Below are 12,613 nucleotides of genomic sequence, written 5' to 3'. Positions count from 1 at the left end.
CACCAGCTTCTCAGATGATCACTATTAAATGTTGACATCAACAGGAAGGTCTTAGTATGTCATCAAATCCCAAATTCTTAAGTTTGGAGCAAACAACCCCCCCCCCCCCCATTTCTGGGTAATTTATGGGACAATCCTTTAGATACTTTCCTGTTAGGTATATCTCCTACTACTGCCAACTGTATACAAATCCCTTCATATTTTTTTTAAAAAATAATGTTTAGGCATAATTGTTTATGCCTCCTCCAGGTGGCATACAGATTCCACAATTCTTGATAGGCCTCTGACCTGATCCATTATGGATTACCTGTTCTAATTATGCATTTAACCAACCAACATTTTGATTGAACCCATATTAATATGCTTAGTCAATTCCATCACAACTTCACTTTGTTTATAATGAACTGGTTATTTAAGGACTAAAAAGGCCATCTCCCTTGCTGGAACTGTGTAAAGGGCTATGTATGGTTAGCCCGTAACCAGTAAAACCTCTGAACTCATTCATAAAGAGAGCAAACTGATATTCATTTATCTGAATTTTTTAAAAAAAACCCTATCAGAGGCCTATGGCTTCCTGTGGTAGAAGTCAAGTCAAGGTGGACCTGGCTAAATCGCTTGTATAAATTGGGTCTCCGTGCAATTATACTTAAAGAAAGCTTGAGTAGCCAATGGAAAAGTTGTACTGCCTTGGAAAAATTGGGATGTTGAGATTGTGTTATTAAGAAACCAACGAAACTCACCCTATGGAATCAATGCTCGGAGTTTCTTTGTGAGTTCAGGAGGGAAAGCAATGGGACCAGTGTTGCTTAGACAAAAGTTGGTTATTTTAATTGTTGAGTCCTGTCCTTTGCTCCTGCAGTTCTCCTACTTCTTCCTCCTGGGTTTGGTAGCTTATCCCAGCTTCTACTACATCCTGCGTTGGATCCTGGTTCACATCTGGAAAATGGAGTTCTGCTTTGCCGTCTATTTAACCGCCAGGTGGGAGGCTCCCTGCAAACCTAGAAGAACCACAGGCTCAAAGACTAGGGGAGAAAATCCCTCACGGCTCTTCCAGGAACATCTACCCACCCAACCTGGCCACTTCTACCCATCCCTGTTTTACCAAACCAGCATGCTACAATGCTCACAGTCAGCCATAAGGTGTCACTGCCGATTTAGTTATTTCCTCGTGGCAGCCAATCGCTCTTTTACCTATCAAAGCTTGTACCAGGGTCACCTCTTAGCAGGTGGAGGATTATCCCTTAATGCACAAGGGAGGAGGGAGGGAAACGGGTTAACTGCCCCATAGTCTCTTTTCCAATCCTCTACAAAACTGAGCTGAGATTATAGGCTTAGCCAAATTTCCAGCCATCCTGCCAGAGAAGGGAAGAGGCAGAGGAAGTGAGGCTTTGGTGTTGCAGGGGTTAAATGATGATGCCTGATTAGCTGCCTTGGAAAAGGGGGAGCAATGCTCAACCGGCTTCCAGAGGGAAAGAAGCAACGGATTAACTTAGCGGATTCTGACACGGGATGTTAAGGATGCCGATGTTGAGGACTGCAACCAGATCTCTCTGAGAGATTCCCAAACCTCCCGCTCTACCTTCCAATCCTGAGACAGATCCATCCTACCCAGCTTTGTTTCCCCCCCCCCCCCCGCAACTGGCAGGGGCTCCACCATCCCCCTCCACCCATGCATAGATCTCATCTCCCGTCTCCCACCATGCCTTGCAGTCTGGGCCCTGAGCTTCTTTAGGCTGCGATTATTCAACGCTGAGCTGTGCTACCCTGCTCCTCTTTCTGCGGGTCCATCTGCACAGCGCAGTCCACTGTCTCTTTAAGTTGCTTCCGCACTGTGCTGACAGCTGCTCCCCCTCCCTCCCTCCCTCCCTCCTTCCCCCGACTGTGTCTCTCTCTGTGTCTGTCACAGCAGCTCTGCTAGGGACCAACCCTCCCACCGCCATCCCCCCTTCCCTCTCCATCCCCCCTCGCCCCCTGGGGGACCATGAGCTTTCCTCGTGGACACCCGGAGGGATCCCAGCCCCACTGACCCTCCCCATCTTCCGCTCTGCCCTCCTTCCTCCTCCTCCTCCCCCCCATCACCCCAACCCTGCAGCCTGAGCGAGATGTTTCACGCCTTGGTAGCAGGGACCATTGTCTTTCCTGGCCTCTTCCTGTTGTCCAAGAACGGCCTCAAGTGGCTACCGGGCCTGCGATGGGAGGAGGCTGACGCGGTCATCGTCTCAGCCAGGTAACCAGGGATGCAGGAGGGGATGCCAGCAGGAACTAGCAGTCCAGAGGGTGGGAAGGAAGGAGGGCTGGCAGAAGGCCTCAAGGATGAGCTGCTGGGCACCTTGATTTTTGTAGGTTTGTTACTTTGATGTGGGTGGGTTTAAGGAAAAGGGGGGGGACTGTGGCTCCTGGGGGGATGGAATGGGAAGGGTGAGGGTTTTTTGGAAGGGGAGTGGTGTCCTCATCCTTAGCAAGGTTTCCTGGTAGCTGCAAAAGTAGAGGTTAAAGCCGGAAGCCAATTCTTGGACTGGCTGGGAATAGAGTAGGGTGCATTGAGTTTCAAACTCTCTTGGACCTGTACGGGATCTCTATAAATAGAAAACTGTCCAGGGTTTTCTGGAAGAAGCATTGTATTGAGGTCGTGAGCTAGTTGATGTTCCTAGTATCCCACAGTGGGAGTGGGATCATTGTAGGAAAAGCAACCAACACAGTAAAAGCCGAAAGGGTGTCACTGCTGCCTCTTGATAACCCAACAGTAGTGATAACTCAAGAAAGTCAAGCCTTAGCTGGGTATATTGAGCCTAGAATCGAGGTGTCACCAAATGGGTTATTGGAGTCACTGTAAGTTTATTATGCTGCAAGTTAAAGTGCCCGCAGCTTGGCACTCCAAAATAGAAATTATTTTGAAAATAAAAGGAGTATTTCAAAGAGCTAGATGTTTTGTTTGGGTGTAGTAAGAGATGCTTTTTTAAAAAAGTGCCATGTAGTGAAAACCCCAGGGATGTCTTCTAAAATGGGGTGGGAGGACACTCAGTTGCCCTCATCGCTTAGGATGTTTTTTTTTAAGCATCAAAGCCTCTCTATTGACTGACTTCTGGAATTACTTGAGAACGTAGCAGGATCAACGGGCAGCTGAACCCTTTAGCCATTGCTACTTATCTCCAAATATATCCAGCCAATGGCAGTTGTTATGGGATGGTGAAAGATGTGTGGGTTGGGATTAAAGCTGCTGGTCAAGGCTGGCAGAGTTCTGGAGCAATATAATAATCCAGGGCAGCTGCCAGAACATCACATTGGGATTGAGAAGTACTGTTTGGGCCTCATACCTTCTGACCTAGTGCTGGAATCCACGAGAAAAGGAAAAAGAAACAACAGTTACTTAAACTTCTTACCATTTCCCATTCTCCTGTCACAGATTGGTCTCCTCAGTTCAGGCCATCATGGCTTCCACCGTTGGCTACATCATCTCCACATCCTGCAAGCACATTATCGATGACCAGTAAGTCAGCATTTATGGTGTAATGCCAGGGCAGCACTGTGGTGCAGCAATCTCCTTCCCACCCCAATCGCATCTCTACCTTATTTTCTGAGTGCAGCTCAACCAGCATCTTGGCAAGGTCACACTACTGAGAAACCTGATACCTGCGCCAGGAGTGGCACCAAATTTAGAACAGGATGACAGTGACATGTTCCAAGCAGATGTACCGCAATGAGTAGGCTGGGATCAGGAAGCTTTGGAGCAGGGCAGAGAGTTTGGGGCCACCAACAGGAGTGCTATGGTCGATAGCAGCGTAGGGCCAAGCACTGAGTTGTGGACGCTGAGAAAGCGTGTCCAGGACGCTGTTCCGAAAAGTGGTGTTTTGGAGTAGTGGAGACTAGAAGCTTTGCAAATAAAGATTGCACCCATGACAAAACTTAATAGAGGTGTTAGCATACGTAAGACAAAAGTAGCAGGAGGGCAGATTCCAAGCCTTGTTGAACAATAATGCGCTGTCCATGGTGCTGAGGGGGGGGGGGGAGACACACACACCTCCATGTGCCTCTGGATTGGTACTCTTTCAGCACCATGGACAGCCCCACTCAAGCTATACAGCAAGTCTTCCCACTCCTGTGCTGTACTGTATTCCTAAATCCTGATACAATATATATGGGAGAGGTGCTTATTTCCACAATATGTGCTGGAAATAAGCTCCAGGATCAGATTTGTCAGTCACTCTGGCTTCTGGGAGGGCTGCCAGACCTCGGTTTCTGCAGAATCCAATTTGGCAGTAGGGCAGTTCTGCAGGACAAGGAGGATTGGAAACGCAGCACAAGTCTACACTGAGGAACTCTGAGGACAGGGGAGGGTAGAGATGAAGGGTTTGGGGTGGCTGTAAAGATATGGCAAGGAGGTGTCGCCGGATCTATTTCCATCATATCCTTTCTTGGATTTTTTCTCTCTCTCCCAAGGATAGTTTAGTTTCTCATTAATGAATTTAGTTGGGATTAATTCCCTCCCTGGGTGATGTTAGATAGGCATGTGGGAGCAGCAGAGGGAATTAGACCAAAGGAACAGCTGCTTCCATTGCTGATTTGCATTCTGTGTATGTGTAATTAAGTTTTATTGGGCAGCCAGTGACGAGGAGCTCCAGGGCCCTTAAGGTGAGGAGGAGGTTAAAACAGAGTGAAGTTGGGTTGTTGGATCCTCTGCCATGAGCTCTGATTGGATATGCATAGAAGGAGGGAGCTATGAGATAAGGCTTCTTTTAAGGACGTGAAAGCTACCTCGGCGTTTTTATTTCCAAAGCAAATCTCCTTCTGGGAAATAACGTGAGGTTTCCCTGGCAACGTTTCAACACTTTTGAAGTATCCTCTTCATTGACCCTCATACCTAAAAAGCAAGAAAGAACGCTTCCCATGTAGGTCTTTCAGCATGGAAATCAAATTCTCATCCTCAAAGGATACAGCCCAGTCCTCCCAAAAGTGCTTCAGATGCCAAATGCCGTACTTTTTTCTTATACATCTGGACTCCACAAGGACGTTTGAGCTTATATCCTGCATTGCACTGCTGCTTTGGCATTTGGCCTAATCACCTTGCATGGAGCAGAGAGTAACGTCAGCAGAAATGTTTGGGAGACAGGGAGATGTAGCAGAGAGAGCTGAGCAAGGGATACGATGGTTAAGAAGTTGGTTCCTATCTTTAAAGAAACCCTGTTTTATTTATCTTTATTTCGGCGGCTCTTTAGCGTTTTCAAAAATGAGCCCTGACCAAGGATTTTTTTTAAAAAAAACCCCTGTGTTTTAAATCATTTTAAGTAGAATGAGACTAAGTACAATGTTCTGAATTTACACGAATCTCGGTGTCTTTTTATACAGTTGGTGGGTTTTTAAGCAAAGTCGAAAGCACGGGTCCCAGGCAGATGCTAGCAAAAGCCAAAGCATCCTGTACATAAAGGGAGTAATATAGTAGGATCTATCAATTAAGGAGGAATTACTATTAGTATACCTCTCCTGCGTGCAGCAGTGTCTGTGGTACCTTAGAAATAAGGTGAAGCAGGTTAAAACTGGAGATAAACCATTTTTGCACTAGGAGGGAAAGTTTGTGATCAGGATCAGGAAGGAAAGGAGGGAGGGAGAGAGAGAGAGAGAGGGAGAGAGATGTGAGCAAGGCAGAATCTATGTTACCAATGTCCTTGGGAGTGGAGCATATCAGCACGCCATCAATTCCTCATTGATTGTGGCCTTGAGTCCATTCCAAAGGGGCGGAGAATGTCCTGCTCTTTGCTCGTGGCTCAAGCTATCTGCAGGGATTACTAGGTCTATTAGCTGCTTATAGTCAGGCGGTAGGGAAAGCAAGTAGGATGCTTGGCTGCATAGCTAGAGGTATAACAAGCAGGAAGAGGGAGGTTGTGATCCCGCTGTATAGAGCGCTGGTGAGACCCCATTTGGAATACTGTGTTCAGTTCTGGAGACCTCACCTACAAAAAGATATTGACAAAATTGAACGGGTCCAAAGACGGGCTACAAGAATGGTGGAAGGTCTTAAGCATAAAACGTATCAGGAAAGACTTCATGAACTCAATCTGTATAGTCTGGAGGACAGAAGGAAAAGGGGGGACATGATCGAAACATTTAAACATGTTAAAGGGTTAAATAAGGTTCAGGAGGGAAGTGTTTTTAATAGGAAAGTGAACACAAGAACAAGGGGACACAATCTGAAGTTAGTTGGGGGAAAGATCAAAAGCAACATGAGAAAATATTATTTTACTGAAAGAGTAGTAGATCCTTGGAACAAACTTCCAGCAGACGTGGTAGATAAATCCACAGTAACTGAATTTAAACATGCCTGGGATAAACATAGATCCATCCTAAGATAAAATACAGAAAATAGTATAAGGGCAGACTAGATGGACCATGAGGTCTTTTTCTGCCGTCAGACTTCTATGTTTCTATGTTTCTATATTCCTTTGCCCCTTTTCACCTCCTGCAGGCACTGGCTGACTGCCAACTACACCCAGTTTGCAGTCCCTTACTTCATCTACGACATCTACGCTATGTTCCTGTGCTATTGGCACAGGTACCAGGTCAAAGGGCACGAGTCGAGATGCGTTGAGACCCGGACGCTGAACACCGCCATCCGTGCCTACTTGCACAAGGAATTACTGATGGTGATTCACCATCTTTTCATGGTGTTGGTTTGCTTCCCTGTGTCTGTGGTGAGTGGGACCAGGGACGGAGGGAGGGGGGGGAGACGACGGGGGCAGGACGACCCGTATGCAGAGATGAGGACGGGAAGGGAAGGGATGGGCTATGGATCCATGCGACGGAAGCTGCAAACGCAGATGCTGTGCTTTAGAAGATGTTGCCACACCTGCCCAGGTCTGTCATGCTTATCCCTTTCCTTCCTCCAGCTGTGGCGTCAAGGCAAAGGTGACTTCTTTCTGGGTTGTATGTTGATGGCTGAACTCAGCACCCCTTTTGTCTGCCTTGGGAAGGTCCTCATCCTGGTGAGTAACACCTGCCGCTGAGCTTCTCTTGGGGAGCCAGGGAAAGGGAACGGTTCGGATTGGTTTTTACCTTGGTGTGCATCACAAGTAGTTAGCCATCAACTAATAACCACAGGTAGTCCTCAACTTAAGCAAATCAATAAATAAAAATCGTAAAACGGGGCAAAGCTCACTTTAAAAATGTCTCACACAAAGTTTGGGCACACAAACCCTTTGTGTGTCTAAGTGAGAATTTTTTAAAGTGAGCTTTGCCCCATTTTGCAATTTTTATTTATTTTTTATGTACTATTCCCGAGGGGCTCAGGGCAGCTTACAACAATAGGAATAATGAAACAATGTAAACAATTAATAACAATAATATTATTGATTGAGTAATACATAGGGTTTTTAGCTATAATTTTTTTTAATGTATTAGATTTGTACTGTACGCTGTGTTTTTATATTTACTCTGTGAGCTGCCACGAGGTTTTGGAGAAGGGTGGCATACAAATCTAATTAATAGTAGTAGTAGCAGCAGCAGCAGCAGCAGCAGTAGTACTAGTAGTAATAATAATAATAATAATAATAATAATAGTAATAATAATAGTAATAATAATAGTAGTAGTAATAATAATAATAATAATAATAATAATAATACCATGTGAAACCTCATTCATGCAGTCTCGCCACATTGTACATCCCAATTCATGTTTAATTGGGGCCAGAATCATGGCCCCCAGGTCTGCCGGCAGAACCAGGATGAGGACAGTAGGAACTTCGGGGGGTAGTTGGGTCTAGAGAGCAGGAGCCACCACAGAGAAGGCCCTCCCCCATGGCTCCCCCAACCGGCACTGCTTAGTCGATGGGACGTGGTGAAGGCCAACCCTAGTGATCTAATCCGTCACTGGGACTATGTGGCAGGAGACGGTCCCATAAATAGTCTGGCCCTAAGCCCTTTTTCTTCCCACATTTGTTAAGTGAATCACTGTAGTTGCTGAATTACTAACACAGTTGTTAAGTGGATCTGGCTCCCCTTTGGCTCTGCTTGTCAGAAGGTCACAAAAGGGGATCACCTGATCCCGGGAAATACTGCAACCATCATAAATGTTTGTGTCCAAGTGTAATTCACGTGACCACGAGGATGCTGCAGCGATCCTAAGTGTGAAAAACGACCGTAAGTCACTTTGTTCAGTGATGCTGTAACTTTGAACAGTTCACTAAATGAACTGTTGCAAGTCCTGCACTGGCTCAGGGACCGTTCAAAGCTATAACCGCACTGAAAAAAAATGGCTTACAATCATTGTGGCATCCCCAGAGTCACACAATCAGATTTGGGGCTCTTGGCAGCTGGCTTGTGTTTACGATAGTTACAGTGTCTTAAAGTTGTGTAATCACCATTTGCAACCTTCCCAGCTGGCTTCCATTTAAGTGAAGTCAGTAGAAGAAGCCAGAGTCCTTCAATGGCTGTGTCATTCACTTGACAACGGCAGTGAATTTTCTTAACAACCATGGCAAAATGAGGTGTGACTCACTTAACAACCCCCTTGCTTAGCAACAGAAACCCTGGTCCTAACTGTGGTCATAAGTCGAGGATTCCCTGTATAGGTTTTATATATTGGCTGTTTGGTTTGTGGACACTTTAGATCAATCTTTCTCAACTTTCCTAATGCTGCAACCCCTTAATACACCTTCTCATGTTGTGGTGACCCCCAACCATAAGTCTAGCGCCAATTCTCCCAACAGAGCTTTAAGCTGATTGGCAAGAAGGTCAGAGGGACACCCTCACTGTAAATGGATGATTGGTCGGATTGTAAAAATATGTTCCAATATGCCAGAATAATTCCTAACACCATGGGAAATTTGTCTTTTCCCCAGGTCTTAGGTGACCTCAATGAAAGGGTTGTTCAATCCCCAAAGGGTTCCCGAACCCCCAGGTTGACAACTACTATTTTAGATGGTGCTTTATTGATTAGATGCCCAAAGTCGCTAGGATTAAGATCGGAGACTCTACATAACTAAAATAACTCATCACCTCAAGGCTCGACTACTATAACGCTCTCTACATGGGGCTACCTTTGAAGAACAGATCGTGCAGAATGCAGCTGCGAGAGCAATCATGGGCTTCCCTAAATATACCCATGTCACACCAACACTCCACAGTCTGCATTGGTTGGCGATCAGTTTCTGGTCACAATTCAAAGTGTTGGTTATGACCTATAAAGCCCTTCATGGCATCGGACCAGATTATCTCAGGGGCCGCCTTCTGCTGCATGAATCCCAGCGACCAGTTAGGTCCCACAGAGTTGGCCTTCTCCGGGTCCCGTCAACTAAACAATGTCGTTTGGCGGGACCCAGGGGAAGAGCCTTCTCTGTGGCGGCCCCAGCCCTCTGGAACCAACTCCCCCCAGAGATTAGAATAGCCCCCACCCTTCTTGCCTTTCGTAAGCTCCTTAAAACCCACCTCTGCCGTCAGGCATGGGGGAACTGAGATATTCTTTCCCCCTAGGCTTCTACAATTTACGCATGGTATGTTTGTATGTATGATTGGTTTTATAACAAGGGTTTTTAGCTGTTTTAGTATTGGATTGTCACATGCTGTTTTTATCACTGTTAGCCGCTCCAAGTCCACAGAGAGGGGCAGCATACAAATCCAATAGATAGATAGATAGGTAGGTAGGTAGGTAGGTAGGTAGGTAAGGAAGGAAGGAAGGAAGGAAGGAAAGAAAGAAAGAAAGAAAGAAAGAAAGAAAGAAAGAAAGAAAGAAAAGACATAATGGAAAGGCCGAAGAGTTAGCCGGCCCTGTCCTGAATTTGCCTTTCAACTCTCTCTTTTTCCCTCTCTCCGCAGTACAAGCAGCAGCACACCCTTCTCCACAAGGTGAATGGCATGGCCATGCTAGTCACATTCTTCTTCTGCCGCATCCTGCTCTTTCCATACATGTACTGGGTATATGGGCAGTATGCTGGCCTGCCCTTCTACCGTGTGCCCTTCTCCATCCCTGCCGAGTACAACTTGGGATCGGCCATCCTCATGGCTCCCCAGATATACTGGTTTGGCCTCATCTGCCGTGGAGCGTTCCGTGTCATCTGTGCCAGGGGTACCACCAAGGAACAAGTGTTGCGAAACGGGCACAGGTTGGATACCCAGGCACTGGACTAATGGCTCTCTTGCCCCCCTCCCTCAGCCGCAAACGGGCAAGCCGCCTTTTCCCCCTATGACTTATTTATTGGGGTGATGGGAGGGAGGTGGGGACGCTGGCTGCTATGCCAAAAGGGAAAATGGGAGGGTCTGGGAAGGGGGTGGTGGTGGTGGTCTCAAAGGAAGGTCTTTAAAGGGCATAAAACCAAAGTATTCCTTGGTTTGCTATGTGGAAATCCTTTGCCCTCTAAGTTTGCAATGCTGTCGATGTTTTGAGATGTCTATGAGTTGGGTAGGGTTTGAACCAGAGAGTAGTCCTAAGCCAAAGGGGATACTATCTATATTGGGGAGATGTTCGTAACTGTGGGACTCCACATCAAAGAATCCACTGGATGTGGGCCTGTAGAGCAAAACCAGGTTTCTAGTGTATCGGGGTTCTGCCGAGCTGACGAACGCGTAGTGGTTATTGCTTGCTGGACTATGATTAGATGACCTAAGATTTCCTGAGTACTGCTAGCCAAGGAGAGACCCGTGTGGCTTGCATGGGGGCGATACTATTACCCAAAAGCAGGGGTTATATACCGCTGGGTAGGAAGATTAAGTCAAACTCTCCCCAATCCTGTTTCCTTTAGATTTGCAGAATCTCTATCACATGTAAACACGATGGAGAAATAATACTGGGTTTGGATTGCCCTCACACCAGGCAGCAATAGGGGGAATCTATCAGCAGAATTAGTTATATTTGTAGAATAACCAATAAGGATCTCTTTTTTTTTTTGGATGCTAGTAAAATAACATGGTCTTCAGTATTACTGGAATGTCATCTACCCAGGATATTTAATTCATTCATATGTGGGTGTGGGTGTGATCTCACACACAAACGCGCACGCACACACTCTGTAGCAAGATGATCAGAGGGGTGCTGCTTAAAGAACACACATGCCCCCTCCCCATAGCAATAACCGAGCAGGAGAAATTACAGCTCTCTCCTCTTGACATCTTCTCCTCTGTTTCAGCACAGATTCCCTTCACTGCTCACTCTTAGACCCCTTCCTCACTTCATAGGGCAGGAATCTAGCTGTAAATAAAGAGCAGGGGGGGAATGTATTTATAACCCAAGGTCTGCCAAGTATTAAAGGAGCCTTTATCTACTGTCAGTGGAGGGGATGTGTGTGTCGTTTATTAATTCCAAACTCCCTAGGTGTGTATTGCCGAGTCCTATATTCGGATCAGTCTTTCCCTAAAACCTTTGAGGACCGCATAGCTGTCTTGACAACTCTTCCCTCTTTAATCTTCTTTTATTTGTCTACTTATTTCTATCCCACCTTTATTATTTTTCACGAATGACACAAGGCGGCGAACATAATCCAGCAGACAGCGACTCCTTCCTACTTTCCCATACAAACAATACTGTATTGTGTGTGTTGTGGGTTCAGTTTGGAGGGAGTGACCAGCCCAAAGCGACCCACCCAGCTTTCAGGACTCAGGTGGGGCTTGAAGTCGCAACTCTCCCCCACTTTCTAGCCTGAGGCATCATTTCCTCACCAATGAATATCTTGCAAATGCATACAAATTCAAAGGCCTTTTTACTTAACAGGAAGGACTCCTGGAAAAGCTCAGGAACTGTAGTCGTCTTCTCTAATCGCGTTGTTTACGGAAAAGCCTGAAATGGGAAAAGATGGGAAAATCAGATCCTGCAGGAAATGTGTAGGCACAAAACGTGGCTGTTAACATCACCTCCCCTCCCCTCCCCACCCCCGGGGGCGAAGGGGTTCCAGCCAGGGCCTAGCACAGTGATTTTCAACCTTTCTTGAGCCACGGCACATTTTTTACATTTACGAAACCCTGAGGCACATTGAGCGGGGTGGGGTGGGGTGGCTAAAAAAAGTTTGGACAAAAAAATTTCCCTCTCTTCCTCCCTTTCGCTCTATTTCTCTCTCCCTCCCTCTTTCTCTCCCTTCATCTTTCTTTCTCTCTCTCCATCCCTCTTTCTTCCTCTTCCTTCCTCTCTTTTTTGCTCTTTCTCTCTCCCTCCCTCCCTCCCTCTATGTCTTTCTCTCTCTCCTTCCCTCCCTCTCTTGCTCTCTCTCTCTTGCTTTCTTTTTCTTGTTCTCTTTCTCCTCTTCTCTCTCTCGCTCGCTTTCTCTCTTGCTTTCTTTCTCTCTTTCTTTTTCTCTCTCTTCCTTTCTTTCTCTCTCTGAGCTTCGCAGCACACCTGACCATGTCTCGCGGCACACTAGTGTGCCACTGCACACTGGTTGAAAAACACTGGCCTAGCAGATGTGGGCAGGTGCAAAACTTACGCTTGGACAATCTGAAAAACAAAGAACAGCAGGATGAGGACAACGGATCCCACCAGGATGTAGCGCAGCATCTGAGGGAAGAGGCCTAGGAAAGACAAAGAAAGTGGGATTCTCATAGGCCACTAGCAGAAAAGCCCACTCTTCAGAAACAGGCTGGGAGGGTTGTTTACTGGCTTAGGATCTAACAAGCGGGAATCCTGTTAAAAAAAAAAACAGGC

The 12,613-nt window shown here is 46.4% G+C and overlaps 1 protein-coding gene across 1 annotated transcript; it reads left to right on the top strand.

Moving 5' to 3' along the window:
* Nucleotides 1-3,413: 3,413 nt before the first annotated feature.
* LOC139155861 (ceramide synthase-like) lies at nucleotides 3,414-10,113 on the top strand. The gene is made up of 4 exons (XM_070731202.1): nucleotides 3,414-3,487; nucleotides 6,458-6,683; nucleotides 6,879-6,974; nucleotides 9,802-10,113. The coding sequence occupies exons 1-4, from the start codon at nucleotides 3,429-3,431 to the stop codon at nucleotides 10,111-10,113; spliced, it is 693 nt and encodes a 230-aa protein (XP_070587303.1). The 5' UTR covers nucleotides 3,414-3,428.
* The last annotated feature ends 2,500 nt before the right edge of the window (nucleotides 10,114-12,613 follow it).

This window comes from Erythrolamprus reginae, unplaced genomic scaffold, assembly GCF_031021105.1.
Source record: "Erythrolamprus reginae isolate rEryReg1 unplaced genomic scaffold, rEryReg1.hap1 H_7, whole genome shotgun sequence".
NCBI lineage: Eukaryota > Metazoa > Chordata > Lepidosauria > Squamata > Dipsadidae > Erythrolamprus > Erythrolamprus reginae.
This window is presented reverse-complemented; position numbering and strand designations above follow the sequence as displayed.